General features: G+C 41.8%; 2 protein-coding genes across 2 annotated transcripts in view; both read left to right on the top strand.

Annotated features, from left to right (window-relative positions):
- SEPTIN8 (septin 8) overlaps positions 1-27,177 on the top strand; it is a 167,887-nt gene that overhangs the window by 64,382 nt on the left and 76,328 nt on the right. The gene's annotated exons all lie outside the window — the stretch shown is intronic.
- Positions 1,773-26,689, top strand: KIF3A (kinesin family member 3A). Its single transcript, XM_056857127.1, is given in 16 exon segments — positions 1,773-2,061; positions 6,904-7,048; positions 7,428-7,512; positions 8,553-8,658; positions 9,659-9,798; positions 10,823-11,020; positions 11,324-11,498; positions 12,304-12,405; positions 18,616-18,772; positions 21,273-21,453; positions 21,823-21,933; positions 23,084-23,209; positions 23,965-24,018; positions 24,741-24,809; positions 24,929-25,053; positions 26,495-26,689. Coding segments are annotated over 16 exon segments (2,112 nt in total). The 3' UTR covers positions 26,544-26,689.

Below are 27,177 nucleotides of genomic sequence, written 5' to 3'. Positions count from 1 at the left end.
TTAGTTCTAGTTTTGTTGCTCTTTGTAATGACAAGAGATTGGTTTATTCTTTTTACCCACCTTAGGTCCTGTTTACTAGGAGAAAGGCAGGCTTATAATCTTTCAAAAAATTATAGAAAGCCTTGGCTTCTTGGTCCTTTTTTTTTTTTTTTTTTAAAGAAATAATCGGTGTACCCATGTCTCAAAACTAGTTATTTTTAGATGACGAGCTAGTGATAGTCTAATGGCTACAAATTGGCTAATGGTTGATGTCAATTTACAGAAGGAGTCCTCCTGTAGAATCCTCTAGCCCTGGCAGTTGAATATGCCATTGAGGTTCTAGGCACTTCCATACAAGGGCGGGTGTCAGAAAGAGCTGGGGCGGGGGGTAGACGGCTGTAAAGATACCAACTGTCACGGAATTTCCGCTGATCACCTTAAATTGAGTTAAGATGAATATGTGTATGTTTTACAAATCCTGAGCTGTTAATTGTTCCCAAGACTTTCTGACTGCCTTCAATAAAATTTGGTAGAAAATAAATTTAAGTTGATTTACTAGTGTGTGTGTAAATAAATATAAAAGTAAACATATTAACTTTTGCCATTGCAGTTCCTTAAGATACATGAAAAGTTCAGTATATTTAAGACACTAATTAAAATCGCTACTTCCTATTCTTTATATGACAACATAGGCGGTTCAACTTATTTCTATCAGCAGATACCCTTTATGTCTTCTAGAAAGCTGTATGTCACTTGAGTTGCTTAAATTTATATGCTACTCTGAATGTGTGTGTGTGTGTGTGTGTGTAAAGTGCCATCAAGTCACAGCCAACTTAGGGCAACCCCATAGGGTTTCCAAGGCAAGAGATGTAGGTTCATAAGGTCAGGTAGGTTCATAAGAGAGTAGGCAGTCCTTCAGGCAGTCCTTTTTTCTTATTTTTCTGGGGGAGGTTGTTTGAAGTACAGCTGGAGGTTTCTTGGAGGACATCATATGAAAAGAAAACTCTGGAAAAATATCACATTCCAGGATGTCCCAGTCAGAATTGTTTCATGTATTGTGTGCTGCATAGAGCAGGTTGTTTCTTTCTTTCTTTCTTTTTTAAATAATTTTTATTAAATTTTTAACAAAACATACAATATGTAAAAAGAAAAAAATAAGAAAAAATACAGTAAAATTAAAAGAAAAAAAGAAAATTATAAAATTATAAAAGGGTATTTATATATCGTATTCAATACAATTCAGTGTTCAATACAAACATCATCAATCTAAGTATCCAGTAATACCCTTTCCCCCCACCCACTGGAAAAAAAAAGATGGGAGCAGGTTGTTTCTTGAGCAAGTATGTTTTAACAGTTGTGGGTTTCACTACGTTGACTGGCATGTTGTCTGTTATCAAATGTGTGTTTCATAGAAACAAGTCAGAAATTCAGAGCAGATTATTATTGTAGTAAAAAGGGGAAAAAGTGATGAAGATGGTCTTCAAAGTGTGCAAGTTAAAAGTTTTTTTTTGAGAAGATGGCTTTTCTAGTGTCAAAGGTGAATGTACTAATGTCCGTGCACACAACAGATATTTGCTACAGCTGAGTCACATACATTGCTCCTGTTCCCTGTTTGTTCTGATAGTTTTACCAGTCTTCTGTGGCAATTTAAACTTGGCGAAAAACTTATCAAACTATGATAATAGGTCTCTGTTCTGAAATAGATGAATGATGTCCAGCTGGCCTAAGAAAGAGGTGCTTTGTAAAAGGTTAACATCCTTCCTTTTTCTCATGGATTATAATTTGCTTTTTAAATGTAGATTAACAAATCGGAGAAGCTGGACAAGTCTGACAATTTTGACAATGTGAAGGTCGTTGTTCGCTGCCGGCCTTTCAATGAACGAGAGAAAGTAATGTGTTACAAGATGGCCGTTAATGTGGATGAGATGAGAGGCACCATTACTGTCCATAAAACAGACTCTTCCAATGAACCTCCCAAGACATTTACATTTGATACTGTTTTTGGGCCTGAGAGCAAGCAGCTTGATGTTTATAACTTAACTGCAAGACCAATTATAGACTCTGTTCTGGAAGGATATAATGGTAAGTACTTCTAGGTTGTATGAAGTGGCAGTAGTGGCGGCAGGATTGGGGGTGACATTTGAAGGAAAAGGTATTCTGTAACTTCCAGTGCAATCCTAAGCAGGTCCTATTCAGGTCTATTCAATGAGACTTAGAGGAAAGTTATTTTAGGATTGCACTGTTAACCTTGTTCATTATTACAAATGCATTGTGTCATTTATGTAGATGTTTGCACCTAGTATTGTATTTAACAATGGCACATCAACCATTTACTTCCTTTCAATATCCCTTGGTTTCTTTAATTAGCGATAGAAAAATTGTTTTGACTAATTGGCATCGAGATCGTGACTTTTTCATGCAACTTGCCCCCGTCAGCATGCTTTGGTATGTGAGATTCTCTCCTAACCAGAGCCAGGCCCTGTGGAACAACACAAAGATGGGGAAGGGATCTTCTTTGCTCCAAAGACATTTTCAGGAGAATTTTTTTAACTGTCTGCCCTTCTGCCATCCTAAATTTTGCTTGTGCAGAAAGCCAGGAAGAAAAAATGGCAAGATTATTTATTTTTAGTGGTATGAGATGTGTGCTGCAGATGGCAGAACTAAACAACTAAGGTTGCCAACCTCCAAGCGGAGCCTGGAGATCTCCCAGAATTACAACCGATCAGTTCCACTGGAGAAACTGGCTGCTTTGGAGGGTGGACTCTTACAGTGTTATACCCCTCTGAGCTCCCTCCCCTCCCTACACCCTGCCCTCCCCAAGCTGTACCCCCAAATCTCCAGGAATTTCCCAACCAAGAGTCAGCAACCCTAAAAACTACAGGCTCCTAAAGAAATGTCATTTAAGATATTAAAAATACTCAGGCAGTGCAAGGGAGTGTTCCCTGCATTTTTATTTGCTTTTCAGGGTTAGGTGAATGTTCCCACATTAGAAGTATTGCAGTAGAGACTTGAAAATACACCTTTACTTTAACATGTAATAACAAAATGATAAATACATGAAGAGAGGGCTCATGTTCTTTATCACTTGTGATGTCATGGATGCCTGTGATGGTTTTGCCATCACACAGGATCTGCTGTTAAAATCAGTGCTCAGGGCAGGAAAATTGCTTTTTGTGAACAATGATGTCTTGAGGTTTAAATGCTGTCAAACAAACATGGCAGAAGTAGAGTGTTCCTGAGGCAATACTGTCTTGGATTCCAACTAGTGATTGTGCAGACTCAAGGACTTCCACTCATGGACTGTAATATTGTCCTTATTTGCAGGAGCCCAAAGTGCCCCTTGAAATGCTGTTCCTGGGGGAGGAACAGAATGGGGGGGGGGCTTTTGCGCCCCCATGTGAGGGAGGCAGGAAAGTTGCATTCCATGAATGGAAGCCCCTGCAAAAACTCCAGTACTTTAACATACAGAGACATTTAAGATTTATGATGTTGTATTTATTTATTCACAAAACTTATACCCTGCTTTTCTGCCATCATCAGCACCACTGAGATGGCTAACAGATTAAAAACTTAGATAATAAAAACACATCTTAAAAGTCATTAAAACAAAAAAAACAATTCATTAAACAATCAAAATAAATCTAAAATACAATACAAAAACATAAAAGCAACCATCAAACTATAGGACGGAAAGGAGGGATCATTGAGAGAATGCTGCATGAAACAAAAAAGTCTTTACCTGCTGGCAGAAGATGGCAACAGAAAGGGACAGGTGAGTCTCTCTGGGGAAAGCTCCAGAGTGTCAGTCCTCTAGCACACCTGAGGCAAGAGATGGAAGTTACAGAAGATGGGACAATTATGTTACCACACTCCCACAAACACGTGAATATTTATTAACGTGGGAAATTAGCTTGCGCATGTGTGCAGGGTGCAGAAAACGGGTGACCTAAAGAGGTAACTAAGTAGGCTTTTGCAGGGAAAAAAATGACAGAGACCTGATTTGAAAGGAATGCAGAGTTTATTGATGGATTTGGTACACTAGTGGGAGGGGGGAACTTATCCTAAGCAAATACCAGTAGTAGTAAATCAAACCACAGACGCATTCCTTATCCTAATTAATATAGCAACAACCAAACATGCAGCAGAGCTACTCCCATTTGGAGCTGTAGTTACTCTTTGAGCTAAAGGTATAAATGTGGGGAAATGGGGATTAGGAGAAGTGAAATCAGTCTTCCGGACGTAAGGGCCTAAGGAGCAGAGAAAAGAATTGAATCGGAGGTTCCAGACTGTCACTTAGCGTTCAAATTAATGGTCAGTGATTGCATATCATGTAAAAGACGACACAGGAAAAGGCATCTTTGTCTTCTAGCCTGGTGTGGCTTAATTGCTGTTGCCCTGTTGGCGCTCCCTGACTTCTCCTGACTTCTCCTTAGAAGCGTTTGCTGTGGTCATTGGAGCAAGCTCCTCTTCCACCATTTTCACTGCTGCAAGATTCTCTGTGGGACACAAAACGTGGCAGTTGCTGCCCATGTTCTGTGTGTGCCTTGTGGGACTGTCTCACGGTATTACATGTGCAGTACATACATTCAGGCTGGGAGGGAGGGATGTGCCGATAAAAGTGGAAGGGGTCTGGAAACATTTAGAGATTTTTGGAACAGCTTATTAATGTTTTAGGACAGTATTTCTGTATCTGTATTCAGATTTGATTCTTTAAAAACTAGGCCCAACTTAGAAATTGGGTGTGCAGTTGCTGTGGTTGAATATCTATCTTGAAGCAAAATGTTTACTACTGTAGCCACCCCATAAAAACCCCCAACTGTAGTTGGATCTGAAGACTTGTTCTAAGGTGTAGGTTTGTTTCATATGCCAAAGCTCAGCCAAACTATGGGATTTATGTCATTTGTTGTTCTGATCCCTGTGTTTGGCACCTGCCTGGGGTGTCAGGTGGTATTGGCATGGAATAATGCCATGCCAGATTTCTAACTTGCAGGCATTCAGTTTATTCTTGTGGGACAAAGGGTATGCATAATAGAGTACCTCCAACTGTGAAGGGTATGCATACATGTACAACTGGACGTATTTTTTCACTTCATTTTATGTACAGCTAACCGCACTTTTATTTTGTACTTGGATATGTATATCTGAGAATACCCCAAAGTAAAAATTTACCCTGTGTTAGAAAGGCTGCTCTGGAGGTGCAATTGAATTCCCAAGTGTAGGTTTTCCATTATTTTAAAATACCTGCTGGCTTGCTGATATCGAAAAAATGGTTCACATGCCCAGTTTCAGGATATCTTCAGTCATTAAAAAAAAAAAAGATGATGTTTCTATCTTTATGTCACAGACAGTGTGTTTTTTGGTCAGCAATTTTTTTCCTTCCTGGACTTGTTTCAATGGCTGATTCGACACCTTGTTGGATATTACACTACTATTTCACTGTAGTAGTCATTTGCACCTGGACTATTGCTAGAATAAAATGATAGCTCAATAGTCAATTATGTGTGGATGAAGGGTGTGCTTAATCCTTTCCTGGCAGATTCCACCCCCTGAAACTCTCCCAGCTGTTTGTCTTCTCTTCCCCCCCCCCCCACTGGTGCGGTGTTCTAGACCCACATTATATCATAAATATTGACCTGAAAGACTGTTGATGTTTGGGCTGGGGGAGGGTGAGGGTTATGCACTTCTTTCTCCCAATGGTGCTTCACTATCAAGCAAGCGCTGCATGCAGCTGTAGTCCTACACACCTTGGCCTTAATTCTTCAGGTTTCAAAAGCACGCATGAACTTGTCTGGCTTGAATGTTACTGTCCTTGTATAAGCAGGTCCAGACATTCTAACCATTTGCTTTTCCGCTTAACACCGCTACCTTTTCCTGGGGAAAGGGTATGCAGTGTGTTTATCGCCATTCAGAGGTCCCTGAAGCGTGTGATACACACATACAATTTGTAAGGTCACAGAGATTAGTCAAAGCAACAGTATTCCACTCACCACGAATGGTGACATCTATACTGAAAGCCCCCCAAGACACATTTGAACTGCCTGTATTGTGAACATAATGACCATATGTGCAGACTGTCTTAGAAGGGCATGGATGGTTTCCAGACAGCCTTATTGTTTTGGTTTGGGCTCCCAACTTCATCAGATTATTTCAAAGCTCCTTTGCAGATTTATTGCATAGCCCCTGTTGTCCTGGTTTCCCCACACACACACACAGTTTCCCCGATGCTTCTTAAACCACCTTTGCTCCGATGTTTCTTGGAGGTGCACACTGGAATTGTGTTTTGTCCTTTAGAAAGGTCTGCTCTGCTTCAAAAGGAGCCGCCCACCTCTGCACCATTTTGGGAGGAACTGAAGGCAGCAGAATGGAGAGAAAACAAACATTTGCATATTATCGATAAATTGCTGTAATGACACATCAGGCAGACAGGCTGGTTCTTTTAAATCAATCACATACCTCGTGTATTTTCTTCATTTTAGAATGGCTTATTCCTAAAGCCAGTTCAAGCCACCTGGGCAAGCTTCCAATCAAGGGTTCCCATGGAAAAGTATCTACTGATCGTAGATAAGTGACACATGCCTGGATCTGAAAGGTGGTGGTGAGCATGTTTGGACAGTGTCACACGGATATCTTGCCAAACACAAGTGCACAAAAAAGCCCATGTTTTTTCTACTCTGTGTTTAATGTTACTTTTAGTAAAGTAGCATGGAGAAATCCTCCCGTTTGTAAGCCCCGTGGCCACTACATTTTCTCTGGGGCTGCAGCAGCAATGAGGAAGCTACATATAAGTGTTGTGGTCTGGAAAACAACCTTTGTCTTCCCCTTCCAAGCATGTATGTGTGCAACTTTCTGTTTGCGCTCTTTTGCCTTAATGGTTCTGGTGGTGCCAAAGAAGGGATTAAAGATCCCAGTGTTCTTGTCCTGCAGGTACCATTTTTGCTTATGGACAGACCGGAACAGGAAAAACTTTCACTATGGAAGGTGTCCGTGCCGTACCAGAACTCAGGGGGATCATTCCAAATTCCTTTGCTCATATATTTGGGCACATTGCAAAGGCGGAAGGAGATACAAGGTACGTCACCTCCTTGCCTTTTTGCACCGCCAACCCCATTACTTCTGTTCTGTGCTTGTACTTAACAAGAACCAAGGATGCCCTTGGGAAGACCAACAGCACGGCATGGAAGAAACAGTCCTTTATTTTTTTTTCTCCCCCTCCCCTCCCCCCTTTTTGTTCCCCATGTTTGGTATTCTGGGGTATATTATAATCCAAAAATATCTTAGCACTTTCCTTTAGGAAGTGTGCTCCAGCCCCCTTGCAGCTGGTGGGAGTGGTTGTCTTTTAAAAAAATAAAATATAATTCAACCAATCCAGTGTGTGTGTGTGCTGTTGTTCTTTCATAAGATTGAAGTAATTCTGATTATGCTCCTTTTGGCTGGCATTTTGAATTCAGGTTTTTGGTACGAGTCTCTTACTTGGAAATTTACAATGAGGAAGTGCGTGACCTGCTGGGGAAGGATCAGACACAGAGGCTGGAAGTAAGAATGAAGGATTCCTCAATCATTGCTTGCAAAGTGAAATGTGTTTAGAAGAATTTCTGTCCCCACCCCAACTCCTGAACTTTGAGACGTGTGTGTAACTTTTTAAAGCAGTATTTACATTTTACCCAAATGGGGCAAAATGATACAGCTCTTAACCTTTCTAGCTAAGGTTGTAAAGATATGGCTTAGTCAGTAGAGGCTATAAATCCATTCCTAGTATAGCTGGTTTTGTATTTGTAATGTACTCCTTGTCCTGTTTTCCTTTTTAGTCATTCATGCCTAGTGCCATTCTTGTCGCTTGAAATCAACTGATGTTAAAATCCCGCTGACCCTAATCCTGTAGTCTTTGACTGTTTTGCTTAGTGTCTACAAAAGAAAAGAGTAAGCTGATTATAGCTGGCAGTTGGTTGCAGACCTCATCAGCTTAGCTCATTCTGTACGCATTGGCCTGCTGCTCTGCATTCAGAAGCTCTCTGCTTGAATATCGGTTGGACATCTCGGGACTATGAGAACCAGCCCCTTTCTCTGTCTAGATAACCTCTGGGGCATTTGGTTCTAAGTTACTTTCACCAGAGCTTGCCATCTCCCCCTTTTACCTTCACAGAAAGTGGGGGTGGATGTGGTATCTAATCAAACTCTGTAACTCTGTAAGTTTCTGTAACTGGGTCCTTCTGCCACATTCTCGCCTCTTTAGAAATAAACAGCCTTCCTTTAGGGACTTCTTGCAGTGCTGTTCCTCCATTACTAAGGTGATGCCCTGTTGCAGAGCGTGTTGTCTGGTGAGAGGTACTTCCTGCCTGTTAGGAGATTAGCTTCCAATGAGCGGAAAGTACCTAGAGCAGAGGAATGTGCGCTGCAGTGGGGGACAGGTCTGTAGAAACAGAAGAAAGGGTCAGGATCCAAGCATTTAAAAAATATAGTATTGAAACAACTATTTTTTGTGACTTCAAATGTTACCGGGGTGCAGTATTTCTGAAATGTACGTTCTCAGCACCTCTTAAAAAAAAATTGCTTGACTTTTTGTTTTGGTCTTGCAGGTTAAAGAACGGCCTGATGTGGGTGTCTACATCAAAGATCTTTCAGCTTATGTTGTAAACAATGCTGATGATATGGATAGAATTATGACACTTGGGCACAAAAACCGTAAGTTTCGTGGGTCTATCTGGTGTTCTTGTGACCCTTTGTGGTCAATTATGATGTAGCTGAGCGAAGTGGCCTGGTTAATATTCTTAATCTTGTGTGTTACTTCTAACACAGTTTGCACCTAGAAGTTTTTTCATTTTTAGAACACAATTGCTTTGACGTAAAAGAAATAGCTTTAGTTTGATTTGATGATTTTGCAAGTTTGCATTTTTCCAAAGACCTCACAGTGATGTACAGCGGTTATTCCATTTTTATCTTGGTAGCAACTGTGCGTGGTAGGTTAGGCTGAGAGATGTTAACTTGTTCAGGGCCGCCCAGTGCACATCATCACTAACCATGTCTTCAAGCATGACTTTCTTTTTTGCATCTAGTACTGTGTGTGCTTTTAACCGGCCTGTATGAGAAAGAAAAGAAATTCAGGTGTTCATTAGCTCCGCCTTCAGGAAAGCATGTAAGGTGGTCTTATTGAAGAAGGCCATTGATTAACAATTACTGTTTTAGTTTTTATCATTGAATTTCTGTATGGATAATTCTGCAGACTTTTAACTGTTTACTATAGATTGATTTATTCTGTGGTCTGGGCTACCCTGGGCCCCTTTGTTGAGGTGGGAGGCAGATCTGAATAGAAATGTTTTTAAAATCACAAGTGTTGAAGGTTTTATTATTCTGTTCAGATAGGTTGTTAACCAGCTGTGAGGATATATACAGATTGAATTTCAGTCCAGTTCATGGTAGTTCACTCTGACAAGTTTCCCGTGTATATGAAGCTTGCGAGTTAGACACAGTTGGAGTAGATTTAATAAGGAGACAGTAATGATTATGTACAACTTTGATTTAAAAAAGGTCTAAAGGCAATAATGTGTTTAAAATATTGTATTTAACTATAAGCTGTGCAAAGTTTAGCATTTGCTCCAGTGAGATTTGGAGCAGTTCTTCTTCATTGGCCCAACCCATGTCATCGTTAAAGGTTAAAATTACTTTGGCTTCTCTGTGCAAATAGGGTCTGTTGGTGCCACTAATATGAATGAACACAGTTCCCGTTCCCACGCTATCTTTACAATCACAATTGAGTGCAGCGAGAAGGGCATCGATGGGAATATACATGTGCGCATGGGAAAGCTGCATCTAGTAGATCTTGCGGTAAGTTCTTTATTACTTTAATCTCGCGGTTAAATTCTTGTATACATTTCTAATTGCAGCTATCCTGGCCAGTGTCTTAGCATGGGAGATGAAATGCTGTGGCTGGCATCGTGGGGGAGCTTGGCAGAGAATAAAGATCAGGTGCATACAAAACTAGGCATGTTCACCCAAGACCATCTACAAGTAGTAAGGATTTAGCACCTATGTAAATTACTTTTAAGTGCTACACAGAACATATCTTTAAGGCATGAATCTGGAACACGGCTATGGATGAGTAGTCTCCTAAGCTTTGCAAGGCAGCAATTAAACGGCTTGTTCATATATACAAGCTACTGGAGAAGATGGTATAAGATTCTGTGATAGTCTGAGGAAAATGTGATTAGTCCCTCAGAGTAGCTGAGCCTTCCAGTTGCTTGTGGCAACCATTGGCTAAAAACTATATATTAGCGCCTTGAAGAAATGAGATTAAAAAACTTGGTAAAGCTTGACTGTGACTCTTAACTTGTTAGTCTCAAAAATACACTGGTGATGTGATCTGTCTGCTTATCTCTTAACAGTGAGGGTTGGAAGCTTTAAATAAAAATGGCTCTTCTGTCCTGTCTTCCTGTAGTTTTTCCTTTCTTTGCAGGGCTGGTCCAATCATACAAGCCGACCAAATGGCACCTTAATGGGGCAACTAGGTTTGGGGAAACTAATGAAGTAGTACAGAATCTGAGAGGAGCTCTCTCGGGTTCGTTGCAATGCTGTTCAGGTGCAGCTGCCAGCTAGTGCAACGCAGCCACTTGAGGTGGCAAAAAGTCTTTGGTGGTTCCTTTTGTGTCCACTTGTAAAAGATGCTGTAGGCCATATTGAGGATGTACTTTTTGATTAACCAAAGCTTTCCCCCTCCCCTTCTTTTATTCATTCAGACAACCGCCTTAGTTCCTTTTCCAAACGCTTTGCAGTTCATCTTCCATAACCTGTCCTATGCTGCTGTTTGTACAAAGTTTCCATCCCTTGTAAAGGAACTCTCTGTCTCTTGCAGGGATCAGAAAGGCAAGCAAAAACCGGAGCCACTGGGCAGCGACTAAAGGAAGCTACAAAAATTAATCTTTCTCTCTCCACCCTCGGGAATGTGATTTCTGCGTTGGTGGATGGAAAGAGCACTCATGTGCCTTACCGTAACTCTAAATTGACCCGACTGTTACAAGATTCCCTTGGGGGTAACTCCAAAACCATGATGGTAATAATGGGTTTCAGTAGCAATGGGGGGTTGGGGGAGAACTGAAAATAAGTATCTGAAACGCAGCTTACGACTGATTTGTCACAGATAATATTCAATATTTTGAAGAATTGCATAGAATTTTTTGTGTTAAATATTTATATGTACCTCAATTTCTGGTGATAATGGGCTAGCCACGTCCAGTCTAATGAGTGTAGAAAACAAAGCTCCTCGCACTACGAGTTTATCATCATCATCATCTCGTCTTCCTCCTGTCCTTGTTTCTGTAAACTGACATGTGTAACTTTCTTATGCATCTCTCAGTGTGCAAACATTGGCCCTGCGGACTACAATTATGATGAGACTATTAGCACTCTGCGATATGCCAACCGTGCCAAGAATATCAAGAATAAGGCCAGAATCAACGAAGACCCTAAAGATGCCTTGCTTCGCCAGTTTCAAAAAGAAATTGAGGAGCTTAAGAAAAAGTTGGAGGAAGGTAATCTCTGAGCCTTGTATGATTTTCCTGCTTCTCATCTGTCTTTTCTTTCTGTGGAGATTAGCAATGACTACTGGCGGCTGTTTTAAATGTTTTGAAATGCATTTAAAGTTTTCCATACACAGAAATTTTGATGGCTTACATATTTAACTTTTTTAATCCAAAAAGTCTTTAGATCTGTCCGCTAAATGATAGTTGAAGCTAACATTGAATTGTGTCACATCTTTTTATGCCTTTTATGCACAGGTTATTTCTGTGGCGATCACCCCCCCCCACTACTTCAGGCCTTCGTTTTCCTTATGCACGTCTTTCCTGACCTTCAGAAGTCACTTCACTCTCTCCCCACGTTTTCTGGCAGCATCCAGAAAACGCAGGGAGAGAGCAAAGTGACTTCTGAAGGTCAGGAAAGTCGTGCATAAGGAAAACGAAGCCCCAAAGTAGTTGGGGGTGATTGCCACGGAAACAACTCATGCATAAAAGGCCTTTGTTTTCTTGCCAGTTGCAATTAAGATGAAGAAAAGGTACGCTAAATTGAAGGTGATGTGGGTCACAATTATCTAGATCAGGGTTATGTTTATCCTTGTGATCTATGTCCAGGCACCAAAGCTTTCCCCTTTGATTTCCGCAGCAGAGTCTGCCTGGGTTCTTCGCATCTCCATTTTCTGGGCCCTTGGAATTGTTCAGGGAGATTTAAATCAGCCTCGCAAAATCAGTGGATCCAATGCATTAAAACTGTGCAAATGAATGTTTGCTGGAAGGCCTACGTTTCTTAAATAAATCTATAATAAACCTAATCCTACCACAGGGGAAGAGATCTCGGGCTCTGAGTCAAGTGGCTCTGAAGATGAAGATGAAGATGATGATGGGGAGATTGGAGAGGATGGAGAAAAGAGAAAGAAACGAAGGGGTAAGGTGGTTAAAAAAACATTTGTGATTTTTCACTTTTTAACTATCATATTTATAGTTGTAGTGCCTGCAGCAGTTATCCTGCACCTCTCAGAAAAAGACTCTGTTGGAGAGTTTTGATTTAGGTTGATTTGTTGCACTTAAAAGAAGAAAACAATGCAGATCTGCTTCCACTTGGGTAGCTTTCTGGTGATAATGTTTTTTCTTGAATAGAGTGAGTCCCATATGACAGCAAGGTCGCTCACAGTTCATGACTACATTGGTATTTGAGATGCTGATTTTTTTCAAATTACTTGGGAATGCATGGTTATGAATCCAGTAATGTCCCATTAATTGGACTAAATAGTAGCAACTGACATCAGTCTAGGCCTATATTGTCTGCCTATTTTTATATGCAGAAGGCTGCAGACTTGTCTTCGTATTTCAGCTCGCATGGAACAGATGGCTATACGTTTGAATACACGTCCATTGCTAGGGATGTTACTTGAAAGCAAATGGCACTGCAGTCAGTGGGACTTAATTCAATGAAGGAGTTCGGGTTTATTTTTGAAGCTGAACTAATCTTATTTTTGTAGCTGAACTAATCCCATAACTGACATTCGTACATGGTTTTCAAGTGAAGATTTGTTTTGCATCTTTCTTTTGGAAGAGAACATTGTAGTAAGTCTTTTCTCATGTTGCTTCTAAAGGAAAAAGCCATTCATTGACTTTCACTTAATTTTGTCAGATGGGGAAAATTACTGTAGTTTAGCCTAAATGTATGTAAGCCTTAAACTCACTTAAAGAGTGTGCCCTGATTTGGTATGGTATTTGAGTATTTCTTTGAATAATATCATTTGAAAAGATATGGTATGAAGGCATAGTTGTCCTGTTATGTGAATTTTAAAATAGTGACATGCATTTGGAATAAAGGAACTATTTTCTTTTGATAGGCCTCTATTTGTGATGAGGTCAGGAATGGGCTCTGGGGCTCTAGTATGTACTTGTTGTAGTTCTTGTCTGCATCCCTTACAAGTAGAAGGGAGGCTCAAACATGGAGAGTGTGCAGTTATTTGAACATGGGACCTACCTGTGTATTGGATATTGGACCTACTAGAGAACACAGCTTTAGTTTATTTTAATATTAAAGCTGAACCATATATATTGTATGTGTGATTAGGAGGCAATATGTGAGAACCTCTTAATGTCACAGTGGAGAAATTGATGCCTAAGTCCTATGTCGTCTGTTTAAATCAGAGCTATTATAGCAGGGGAGCCCACTTCTTGCTCTACTAGACTTTTTAATGGGAATTGTGGCTACTATTTAGGTTGGTGTATCATTGTGGTAGTCTGTAAGTCTCAGGGCTCATCTTTCCTATGTGGATTTTTTGGGGGACAGTGGTAGATAGAATCCCAAGAGTTGCCATGATCTGAATTAAGAGAAGCAGCTTTTGCCTCTCCAGTTTTGCTCCTGATTCAGAGCAAAGCACCAGTTGTTGAGTGGCCTGAAGAGCCTATTCTATACTGGGGGAACGAGGGGAAGAGTGTGGCATCCATTAGTTAACACTTTATTTTGGCTCCTTTTGTTATCAACTGTGAATGATGACTACCAATTATTGTCTGAGATGCTGGCTTAGAAGACCATAATTGATTTGGTCAGATTTTTATGAGACCTTATTCCATTCCCCATGCTACAATAAAAGGCATGTCAAGCCATTTGGAGGCCACCTCCTTCAACGAGTTGTATACCCATCCTCATCTTTGTTGTGAATAAGGGGTAGCAGGAGTCTACCTTAAAGCAAATTGACTGTTTGAGGGCTCGCATAAAGCTAATGACAACTCAGCAGGTATTCAGGATGAGAAGATACACTGAATTGCTGGGGGGGAGAGGGTTATTAGTAGGACTTGAAGTGTCAAAGGAGGACAGACCATGTTTATCAAAATGGATGTTTATCAAATGGACTTCATCCCTACCTTTATTGGTCATTGCCAGTTTCTCAGGTTTGCTTAAAAACTGCCAGCATATTTAGAGCAGAATATAAGAACATAAGAAAGGCCCTGCTGGATCAGACCAAGGCCCATCAAGTCCAGCAGTCTGTTCACACAGTGGCCAACCAGGTGCCTCTAGGAAGCCACAAACAAGACGACTGCAGCAGCACCACCATCCTGCCTGTGTTCCATTGCACCCAAAATAATAGGCATGCTCCTCTGATACTAGAGAGAATAGGTGTGCAGCATGACTAGTATCCATTCTAACTAATAGCCATGAATACCCCTCTCCTCCATGAATATGTCCATTCCCCTCTTAAAGCCCTCCAAGCTGGCAGCCATCACCACATCCTGGGGCAGGGAGTACCACAATTTAACTATGTGTTATGTGAAAAAATACTTCCTTTTATCTGTTTTGAATCTCTCGCCCTCCAGCTTTAGCAGATGACCCCGTGTTCTAGTATTATGGGAGAGGGAGAAAAACTTCTCCCTGTCCACTCTCTCCAAACCATGCATAATTTTATAGACCTCTATCATGTCTCCCCTTAGCCGCCTTCTTTCCAAGCTAAACAGCCCTAAGCGTCCTAACCACTCCCCATAGTACAGTTGCTCTAGTCCCCTAATCATTTTGGGGACCCTTTGCAACCGTTTTGCCTGCTGACCGCCTCCGGGCTGTCCATGATGCATTATGGTTCTGCCACTGCCGGCTGCTGCTAGGAATGTCCAAGGGTAGCATGGAGTTCTCCATGTGATATGAGGCAGGTGAGCTGGAGAGCACAGCAGGTTTGTTCCAACTGCTGCGAGGAGCGAACGCCACAGAGAAGCTGTTTCTGGTGGCCTCTGGGCTGTGGCTGTACCCTGGTCAGAGATCCCACTTGGAGAACAACATCTTGACTGTTTCCTTTGCTGGTCACGGTTAGAACAGTTTTGGTGTCCGGTCAGTTATTATTAAACCCTACATTATTTGAGAAAATAAGATACAACAGCTGCACATCTTTTGTTTTTTGACTGAGACCAAGACAATTGTGAGTTGTCTGCTGTGATTTCATGCTAAAAAAAACAGCTTGAACCAGTTATTAACCAGTCAGCATGCATGCTGTTCTATTTACCCAATATGGTGGCCGTACAGGCAAGAATGTTAAGGAAAGTATGAGAATGAGATTTATTTCAACTGGCTCTTTTTTTGCTTCGTGTCTTTTCAAACTGATGCTTGGCTGTGTGTTTCTTCATCTTGTTTCTTCTCTCCTGGGTTTTCCATGGGGCCCGCCTCTCTGTTTTCCAGGCAGTAGCAGCAGCAGTAGTTCAGACTCCACATGCTCTGTCATAGAGAAGCCTCTGGATAAATCCTTCACTAGTGAGTGGGAGTGCTTAAGTCATCCAGTGAAGCTTTGGCCTTTCCATAACCTGCACTCGTTGTTTTGATGCTGCATTTTGCTCCTTGCCCCCACATTAATTTTGTTCAGAGTGAAGTGTGGATTCCCCTCTCCTCTTTTTACTGAGTAAAGCATGCTTTCTCCTTTGCTGTTTCAAACTTTAAAGAAAAACCCTCCGTTTAAGTGGCTGACTGCTTAGCTAATTTCAGGACAACAGAAGGCACATGAGTGTGCTGCTTGTGTAGGGAGCCAGGGAAAAGAACAGAACTGGTTCCCGTTTTTGTAGATTGCTGATGAGCTAACCTGTTAGCATTATGCTTATTATATAATGTGATGAGCCAGCGTGGTGTAGTGGTTAAGAGCAGCAGACTCTAATCTGGAGATCCAGGTTCGATTCCAAACTCTTTCACATGAAGCCTTCTGGGTGACCTTGGGCCAGTCACAGTTCTCTCAGAACTCTCTCAGTTCACACGGAAGCAGGCAATGGCAGACCATATCTGAACGTCTCTTGCCTTGAAAACCCTATGGGGTCTCCTTAAGTCAGCTGTGACTTGACGGCACATTCCACCACCACCATCACTATTATGCAATGTGTAGTATAATAGGAAGTTCACAATCTTTTGGTTGCTGTAGATCTCGGAAAGGAGTTAGATTGAGTCTGCCTAATGCCTGTAATGAGAGAATTCTTGCTGGAATTCTTGTGGGTAAGCAATAAATGACTTCCGTGTCTTTTTCCGGGGCCCAGAGTCTAAGCAAGGGCTCTGGAGAGGCGCATTGACATTCCCAGCCTGCATTCTAGGCGTTTCTCTCTCATAGAAGTGCATGGGGGAGAGCCTTTGTGTCTGCGGGTTTCATTGGGCATATTGGAGCTGCTGGATTGCAGCATTTCATCTGTCACGTGAATGTCACCGATTTGTATTTCTGTCTTAGCAGCTTGATTAGGCACTTCCACGAATAGTTTGAAACAAATATTCTTTTGTAATTGCATTAAGATGGTTAGTGGGAATAGCATGTTGAGCAATGGAATTCTCCCAACTGCGGATCACTTGACTATCCTTTAAATTAAATCCAGCTTGAAATGAGTGCACCATGAATTGGGCCTTCAGATTGCAACAAAGATGTTTTTCCCCATGTGGCAACTTTTTTTTTGGCATGTTGCATGTTTCCATTGCATCCCCCACCTCCTTTTACAGCACCTATTAAAATTTGCTTCTCTGGAAGCATCAAAGTATTTTTTTTTTTTTAATGAATCTGTTAGCAAACTGACACTGATGGTTTGTGATGATCCTCTCCACTATAAATGAAGAAATAAATACCAATATATGTGATAGGTAGCATGAGATGCCAACAATTGGCCTGTCAGTTTAAATCAAACACCAAGCAAGCTTAATTGGACATTTGTGACAAATTGATCACTATGAATCGTCCAGTTTTATTCTAGGGCAATAGGTATTTTGTGGATGTTTCTTGGGGCATGATCTAGAGAGTAGAACTGGCATAACATTGTACAGGAGAACAATGTTAGCATGCAGGGATCTGAAGATCAAATGAATAGTATTCTTTAGCGTGCAATGCTTACCCTGGTAGAAACGAAACAGCAATGCTGACATTTAATCTTGCATTTTGGTGTTTTGATTTGCTAGTTTTCTTTTGCCTATGTTCATGAAAATTTAGATTAAAGTTTTTACTTTTGTTTCTTTAAAAAACAAACAAATCAGCAATAATATTTTTTTCTTTCTTCCCTCCCCATCCCCTTCCTCTTTGTGCGTGTGCTGCCTCTCTGCGATTTGTTTGCCTCTTAAAATGCAAGATCAAGCAGGTTGGTGTGTTTGATTTGCACTCCATCTAATACAGTATACATAATTTTGCCTTAGGGTTTGTTAAGAATGCTTAGCTTTTTTCCATATCGAGCTGCCTCAAAATTGAGATGTAGTATAAAATAACGTGATAGCCTTAAGATGATGAATCCGGTGCAGTCGGGAACTCAAAGTGGAATACGTTCTTAGTTTTACGATAAGCAGGTATAGCTGTGGGAGCCAGAGCAAGGATATTCTAAGGGGCTTCCCTGTAAAAAAAAAAAAAAGTCCACACATGATTTTTTTCATCTACAGATATCATCATTCTGTCTTTGGCCTAGAAGCATCAGAATGTAATAGGAGGGAAAGAGCAAAATGGGGGCAAACAAAAATGTCTATTTTCCCCTTTTATCCTATCTCCAGCTCTTCTTTCGGCTTTGCAAATTGCTTGATAGATTTTGCTCTTTATTTTCCTTTCCGCATTTAATGTATTCCTTCACACAGTAGTGTATTTTTCCAGTGCTATAGAACTTCTGTTTTTTTGTTTTTGTTTTACAGTGCTGTGTATGTATGTTTTGCCAGTTAATTCAGTTCAAGAAAATATTGTATGTGTCAGTCACTGTAGTATCAAATCAAATTGCCCTCAATGTATAATTTATTCTTTGTGTTCCATTGGGGTTTTTTGTTGTTGTACCAACACAGGTTGTTTGCATACTTCTTTAGTCTCACATATGTCTGTAAACAAATTAGAATTTTGCTGTAGGCCTGACGGGTAAAAAATTCTAATGTGTGTGCCTTACTAAGGGCATTGTTCAAATTTAGTACTGCTAGTAAACCACCAGAAACATTTGGCAGAGCTGAGATGCATCACAGGATTATATGATAAACTTTTTACATTCTTATGGCTGTTGAGTTACAGTAGTAACAGTGATCCCATTGATCCTCTCCCTCCCCCATGAAAGAAATACTCTCATTTGAGAATGCATCATTAGAATAATGTTGTGTTAGGTTGTGCTGTTATTCGTATACGCTTTGTTTTTAATTATTTAAACTGGTCCATAACTCCCCTGAAAGGAAAGAAGAAGGTTTCCCCTGACAAGATGATGGAGATGCAAGCAAAGATTGAGGAAGAAAGGAAAGCCCTTGAAACAAAGCTTGACATGGAAGAGGAAGAACGAAACAAAGCCAGGGCTGAACTTGAGAAGCGGGAGAAGGACCTGCTAAAAGCACAGTGAGTGTTCCTGAAACTGGAATTTTTTTGGTAGTAACACTAGCTAAGGCTTGTTCTGTCTACTAAAGCCTGCCTAGTGGCAGGTCCTTTTCCAGTCAGTTTTGGGCAAAATCTTTTTGGCATGCAGACTTCATGGCTTTTGAGTCAAGTAGTATGTTTTGAATTTCTAGTCTTGATGGATCTCATATTCCAGAGGCCTCAAAAGTCCTTCAAATGCTTCCAGAACACAAGTGCACACATCTCACAATATAGAAACATCCCCCTGCCCACACACACAAACTACATTGTTATTCCTGCCTAGCAAATATAAAAAGAAAGCCATCTCCCACATTCCATAGGTATTCAAAAACACGTTCCAGGCATGTGCTCCATGCCCACATACAACCTTTTGGGCATGCTTGATGAGGGAATACTGCTGGATAAGGGGAATGCTGTAGACACCCTTTATCTTTATTTCAGTAAGGCTTTCGATAAGGTTCCACATAATATTCTTGTTGACAAATTGTGAAGATGTGGTTTAGGTCCTATTACTGATAGGAGGATCTGTAACTGGTTGACAGATCGCACCCAAAGAGTGCTTGTTAATAGGTCCTCATCCACTTAGGGAAGAGTGACTAGTGGAGTGCCTCAGGTATCTGTCCTGGGCCCTGTGTTGTTCAACATCTTTATAAATTATTTGGATGAAGGAATAGAAGGAATAAATTTGGAGACAAAATTAAATTGGGAGGGGTGGCAAATAAAGTAGAAGACAGTGCCAGTATGCAGGATGATCTTGACAGGCTGGAGAACTGAGCTAAAACTAATAAAATGCATTTCAACAGAGATAAATGTAAAGTTCTACATTTAGGTAGGAAAAATTAAGAGAATAATTATAGGATGGGGGAGACTTTTCTGTCATATAGAGGATGGTGCAGAGTTGTTTTCCTGTTGCCCCAGAAGGATGGGCCAGAACCAGCCAGTTGAAATTAAATCAAAAGAGCTTTTGGCTAAACATTAGGAAGAACGTTCCAGCAGAGTGGTTCCTCAGTGGAACAGGCTTTCTCGGGAGGTGATGGGCTCTCCTTCTTTGGAGGTTTTTAAACAGAGGCTAGATGGCCATCTGTCAGCAGTGCTGATTCTATGACCTTAGGCAGATCATGAGAGGGAGGGCAGGAAGGTTTGCATCAGTGTTTGGCTCTCGTGGCCCTTTTTTGCATGCCCAGGGTAGTGCCGATCGACAGTTTTGGGCGAGGAAGCAATTTTTCTCCAGGTCAGATTGGCCAGGGATCCTGGAGGTTTTTGGGTTTTTCGCCATCCTCTGGGCATGGAGTAGGGGTCACTGGGGGTGTGGGGGGGGGGAAAGTAGTCGTGAATTTCCTGCATTGAGCAGGGCATTGGACTAGATGACCCTGGTGGTCCCTTCCAACTCTGTGATTCTGTGTACAGCATCCCAATGCCGGAGATGTATATTTGGATTGTTCAAATGTTATGTGAGAGGTAAGAATTGTCTGTAATGTGAGAGGTAAGAATTGATAATGAGTCTTTGTTATTTGAGATTTTGTTCAGTCTGACCAGGTTTTTTCTTTCTTTTTAAAGAAAATGCTGAGGATATAACGAGTGGGGCAGAATTCAGGACATTTAGACGGCCCCCTTTTTGCTGTTCTTTGCTGTCAAGCTTGATATAAACTAATAGGAGAGATTTTTTGAGAGCATGACTGACTCCTTGCCTTGAGTGATTCAGCGGATAGGATGAATTGCCAAAAAATAGGCCCTGCCCTGTGTGGCTGGAGTTAATAGAAAAGATAATGCATGAGCTCAAATCCTCCTTGTATTTCCTTCCAATTTAATGTCAGTGCAAAAATATCACTTGGGGACATTATGCAAGCATTGCATATGTCGCTTAAGTTAAGTACCGTATATACCCGTGTATAAGCCGACCCGCGTATAAGCCGAGGTGCCTAATTTCTCCCCAAAAATGAGGAAAAATTAGGCACCCGCGTATAAGCTGAGGGTCGGCTTATAACCCCTCCCCTCCCCCGCAGACTTACCTGACGGGCTCCCGGGAGCAAGCGGTGCGGCCCTGGTGGCGGCGGTGGTGCACCCGGCAGGGGCTGGGGCAGCCTCCCTGCAGTTGCAGGAGGCCGCCCCAGGCCCCAGGATGCAGAGGCGCGGCCGGGCGGGGGCCGGGGCAGCCTCTGCGCAGCCGCAGGAGGCCGCCCCAGGCCCCAGGAAGCGGCGGTGCGGCAGGGCGGGGGCCGGGGCAGCCTCCGCGCAGCTGCAGGAGGCCGCTCCCAGCGGCAGGAAACGACGCAGGCCCAGCGGCGGCGGTAAGTTCCCTCCTCCCTCCCTCCTCCTCCCTCCCCCCTCTACCGTATTGACCCGCGTATAAGCCGAGGCCGGCTTTTTCAGCCCTTTTTTTGGGCTGAAAAACTCGGCTTATACGCGAGTATATACGGTAGGAGTTTTTAGAATCCTGGTTCACAGGGAGTTCTGTTAATTTTCCTCTTAACTTTGTGCCCAGGCAAGAACATCAGTCTCTCCTGGAGAAGTTATCAGCCCTGGAGAAGAAAGTGATAGTGGGAGGTGTGGATTTGCTGGCAAAAGCAGAGGAACAGGAGAAGCTTCTAGAAGAATCCAACATGGAGCTTGAGGAACGAAGGAGAAGAGCAGAGCAGCTCCGTAAGGAGCTTGAGGAGAAAGAGGTCTGATTGAAACTATCCGCTTTACTTCTGATTGCTTCATTACTGAGATGCTGTTAATTGTGCATTTATTTTGTCTGCATGATGAGACTTATGGTCTCATGTGCAGGTAGGCCTTGTCCAAAATGAGAGACTCTGTCTACTCTTGTGAAGCATGACAATGCCTGAAAGATTAAATCTTTTTTTCTTCTAGCATAGGGCTTCTTTGCACACACTTCTACAACGATTACACTGAAAACAGCTTGTCTTATAAAAACAATCCATGCTGAAGGGTGAGCTTTTACTAGCAGATCCCTTGGACGCTTTAGTCCTTGTGTACCACAGTGAGCACAAAGATTTAACTCATGGCACTTTTCAATGATTTGCAAACAGCAAGAGCGTTTGGACATAGAGGAGAAGTACACCAGCCTTCAGGAGGAAGCACAAGGGAAAACCAAGAAGCTGAAGAAAGTCTGGACAATGCTGATGGCTGCAAAGTCAGAGGTCAGTCTCAAATGAAATTAAGCATGATTCTGTATGACAGGAACTGAGCAACCCTCTTTCCAAGCAATGTTGCAAGCAGACGGTTGTGGAAAGTTGCAGCTGACTTATGGTGACTCCTTATGGGGTTTTCAAGGCAGGAGACTAACGGAGCTGGCTTGCCATTGCCTACCTCTGTGTTGCAACCCTGGACTTCCTTGGTGGTCTCCCATCCAAATACTAACCAGGCCCGACCCTGCTTAGCTTCAAATATACGACGAGATCAGGCTGGCCTGGGCCATCCTGATCAGGGCTGCAAGCAGATATACAGGTGAAAATGGAGGCCTTCCGCTGCTGTATGGTTTATTATGCAGTTTCCTAGTAATGTGAAAGGGGTACTGCTACATGATAGAATCCTCGGTGATAGATGCGTGCATGCGCTGTATGGATGTACAGGGTAATGTAAGTTAGCACGAATACATATATGTTTACTGGATGTTGCCAACTATGCACTTCTTAATTGTTTACCTTTTTATATAGTATTTTATATAGTACTACTGGTATACATGGTGCTTTTGCAGAATAGGATGAGCATTTTAAAAAGAGAGAATCCCTACCCTGAAAAGGTTACAAATGAAACCTGATCCTGGGGGGAAATGAGCAGGAAAAAGATAGCAAGGGCATGTGCAAGTACAATTACACGGACTTTCTTATGGTTGGGGATGAAGAACCGTTGGTGCTTTTTGATACGTTCCACTTCACTTTATAGATACCAGTTAGTTTGTGTGTGTGTGCTATTCAGTATCTAATTTTTTGGGGACGCTCTATGTTAAGATACTCTAACATTTAGCAGATGGTGTAGAATTTAGATCAGCCAGTTCATAGGGGAAAAGCAGCATTCCTTTGCAGTTACATTTTTCCAGATCTGCTAAGTGGCTTTTCTGAAAGTGGCAGTAGAAAATGATTGGCTGCTGATGGAGAGTTAAGCAGACACAAGTCTGCAGAACTGGTTCTGAACATAACATGGAACATTCTGTATGTGAAACGGAAGGGATAATCTTGATTTATCTTTACCACAGATGTAACATGCAGGGGGAAAGAATCTTGATCATTCTAAGATTGTCATCCACAGATTCTAGCTGTAGATTGCTGAGGCTTGTTTCTGTATTCATAGATGGCAGATCTGCAACAGGAACATCAGAGAGAAATTGAAGGCTTACTGGAGAACATTCGACAGCTCAGCAGGGAGCTTCGTCTTCAAATGCTCATCATAGACAACTTTATACCTCAAGACTATCAGGTGCAAAAATCAAGGCAGCCCATTTTCATTTTGAAGGACTCCGTAATACTAAAATGTGCTTGTCCTTATCTTTATCTCTTGTAAGGGCCAGTAATTCAATTAAGCAGATGTATAGTTTCTTTAATCAGATCCCAGAGGTCCTGTGGAGTATCTGATAATGTGAGTATTTCTCACACAGTGTCCCGAGTTCAAACAATGTTTGATCAATATGGAATAGTACTGGGGCAGGTTGGGGGGCGGGGTTCAACCACCACATATCTCCTGTGACATAAAAACTGACCCAACCTCATCAGCAGTGGGAAGCAGAAGAGATGGCAGGGCACAACATACTTTTTACAGTTGGATTTAGTTAACCCATTAGAAGAAGAAGAGTTGGTTTTTATATGCCGACTTTCTCTACCACTTAAGGGAGAATCAAACCAGCTTACAATCACCTTCCCTTCTCCTCCCCACAACAGACACCCTGTGAGGTAGGTGGGACTGAGAGAGTGTGACTAGCCCAAGGACATCCAGCTGGCTTCATGTGGAGGAGTGGGGAAACCAACCTGGTTCACCAGATTCGCATCCGCCGCTCATGCGGAGGAATCAGATCTGGTTTTCCAGATCAGAGTCCACCACTCCAAACCACCACTCTTAAACACTACACCACGCTGGCTCTCTCTATTAGTCATGGGTTTATGTAGTTATAAAAGCTACCTGTTTCATAGTGAGGAGAGAGGATGTGAGTTAAGGGTTTTTTTCTCATTGCTTTCAAGGAAATGATCGAAAACTATGTTCACTGGAATGAAGACATTGGAGAATGGCAGTTGGTACGTAAGCACAACTCTGATTATGGAGCCAGGTGATATACAATGTCAGTGCTCCCTGAAGGTTCATCTTCCATACTAGCGCTTCCCAGGACGTATTGCAAGCAAGATACGATAGCAGCAGCTGCCAGTTGTGAAAATAATGCTTCTGTGAGGACATTGGGTTGGACCCTGTGCAGGACCAGTGGAAGACACGGGCAGGCAGATCTTTCAAGCTTCCCCTTCTCCTTAGCAGCTGATGATGAGCACCAAAAAAGCAGTGCCAAGGGTTGGGACTTCTGTGTGGATAAACAGCTATGTAAAATGAAAAGCTTGGTAAAACAGAAGAGGAGGAAGCAGTTGGTTTGAATGCACTCTTCCTACCTCTTAACACCAGTGCAGTCTGGGCTGCCAGCAGAAGTTTCCCTTGAACCAGCGGGAAGGAAACACAGGGGCCAGTCCATGGGGTGTTCGGCTTTTCGTTATCCCCATAAACTAGGTGTCATTTCTGTTAGGTGAAGTGTCTTCTGCTATTTCAGCCCAATGTTCAAACTAGCAAAGGAAGTGTTAGCATGGGTTCTGAAACAGTTCCTCCCTTTAAAATAAAACAACAAAAAAGGTGGGAAACTTTAACAGTTTTCCCGACCTTTCTTCCGGGTGTTTAACCATTGCCATCAGTCTCTCAAAATAAAGGCCTTTGCAGCAGTGCAGTGCTGAATTGACGTCCTGACTTTTTTCTCTTTAAGAAATGTGTGGCATACACCGGAAATAACATGAGGAAACAGACTCCCGTGCCAGATAAAAAAGAAAAAGACGTAAGTGTCCATTTTGCAAATGTATGACCAATTTTTGTCAGATTCCTTTTACTTTGGTTGTACTTTGGCTTAACATGTAAACAGCAACTCACGATGTCTGTGTTTTCTCCCCTGTTCAGCCCTTTGAGGTGGACCTTTCCCATGTGTATCTAGCTTACACCGAAGAAAGCTTGAGACAGTCTCTGATGAAGCTCGAGAGACCAAGAACTTCAAAAGGAAGATCGAGGCCCAAAACTGGCAGGAGGTTAGGAGTGAAATATCTTTTTACTCCCTGAGGGAGCCCTTGCAGGTCTCTGCGAAAGCAGAGCCTCATCCCCATTTTCTTCACTGCCAGCAAGAGTTCCATGTGTACCCCTTTTGCAAAGCTGCCAAGAGAAAGTTCCTGTTATGTGGATTCTGGTGTCAAAGGAATTGTATTTTACTTTGGGTTTCACTTTTATTCTGCTTGTGGAAGTTGGGAAAGCTTTTATATATGTGTAAAGAAATACAAGTTATCCCACCCTGGATGTGAAAACTGTATTGACCACCCTAATAGAAGAAATGATTACAAAATGGATTAAGGTGCTGATGAAGATGACATAACAAGTTGAATAATTCCCCCACACACACATATACACACATGAACAAATCTTACATGTTTTCATCCCTGAAGACTGTGTCTTGAGGCACTGCTGACCCATAGCATGCTGGATTACTCCTCCTGTGGATAATGACACTTTCCTAAAAACTAATTTGAGTGCGCTAAAACATGGAATGCTTCATATTTTCATTATTTGTGGCAGAAAAGTAGCCTTGGGATTTTAAAAAGAAATCAACTGTCTATCTATATTTAAAGGTAAATAGAACGTGTCAAATGTGTAACTGATAATACCAAGGGCCGGTCCAAAGTATTATGGGTAGCCTGGGTACAGCCAGGCAAGTGTTTTGCTCCCTTCACCTGAACCAATCTGTTTACCCTCTCCCCCCCCCCCCCACACACACAGTAGCTGCCTATTTCCAGTGATGGTGGTTGTGCCCCCCCCATTCCACTGGTTGCCTTTGCTATTCTTCTACCCACACCCTCATCCTCACCTAGTGTTGGTTTGGGCTTTATTCCAAATACAACACTCAAGCAGTTGGGCCAATAATTTTTATCAGTTCAGAGTGTGCAAGTCCTTTTTAATGCTGCATGATAATTACACACAACGTTTGAAGAGGCTTCTTTAGAAACTTCTCCTAGAATCACTAGAGCTTATAGTTTTTGCTCATATGTTTAGTTCATGCTTGATTTTAAAAGTACAAGTTGAAGATCCCTTATCCGGACATCCGATATCCGGACTGATCTAAAAACCGAACGTTTTGAGCTGGCATACAGGCATTACTCACAGGGCCTCAGCTACACCATTGATGGTTTAATGTACATAAAATTATTAAAAATATTGTTTAAAATTACATTCAGGCTATGTGTATAAAATATATATAAAACATAAGTGAATTTTGTGTTTAGACTTGGGTCCCATCCCCAAGACATCTCATTATGTATATGCAAAAATTCCAAAATATTTCAAAATACAGGAAGATCTGAAACACAGACCACTTCTGGTCCCAAGCAGTCTGGATAAGGGATACTCAACCTCTTTTAATTTCTTCCTCATACTAAACAGTTATATGATCTTAAGAGTTGTGTTTTCCTCTCTTTTCAACAGAAAACGTTCGGCAAAGCCAGGAGCTGTGATTGATTCATTGCTTCAGTAGAGATGGTGGGATTGCAATAAAGATCAGCATATGACTTAATACTTGGCCAAAATCTACAGATTCTTATCTCTGGAGATCGTTGAGGAGTTTCAGGCTGTGTTGACACAGAAGTATCTACGAAGGCCTGCATTTGTAACATGGGATACAACACACAACACATCTGCCCTTATGTCCTCTGTTATCCTAACATAATACATTAATTCTAAGCTGTATGGTAATTGTGAGCTTTTCATTGTGAATGATGCTACTCCAGTGTTGTGCAAGAGAATCTACTGGGAGATAATCTGTGTTCAAATGAAATATATAGGAAGAAGACATTTTGTGAGTGACGATTTTAATAGCCTTGTAAGTAGAAAAATGGCACCTCACATCCTGAGAGTCCTGTTTTGCTGTGTATATTGCCTCTTGCATTGTTCCATGTTGCACTGTTACAGACTTCACTGTTTTTTTTAAAGAGTGATAATTGCGGATTTGTGGAATTCTCTGAATTCCCTAAATATCTTCCACAAATACCTACATAAGTAACTTTCCATTCCTATGCATAGACTTTGGCTTAGATCTCTCAGAAGGTTTCTGTTGTTGGAAAGGATTTCTGTCTATGCCTTGTGACTTCTCTGCCTCCCCTCTCTTGCTG

The sequence above is a fragment of the Euleptes europaea genome, chromosome 1, assembly GCF_029931775.1.
Source record: "Euleptes europaea isolate rEulEur1 chromosome 1, rEulEur1.hap1, whole genome shotgun sequence".
Taxonomy (NCBI): Eukaryota; Metazoa; Chordata; class Lepidosauria; order Squamata; family Sphaerodactylidae; genus Euleptes; species Euleptes europaea.
The sequence above is the reverse complement of the archived record's forward strand: the minus strand, read 5'-3'. Positions and strand labels throughout refer to the sequence as shown.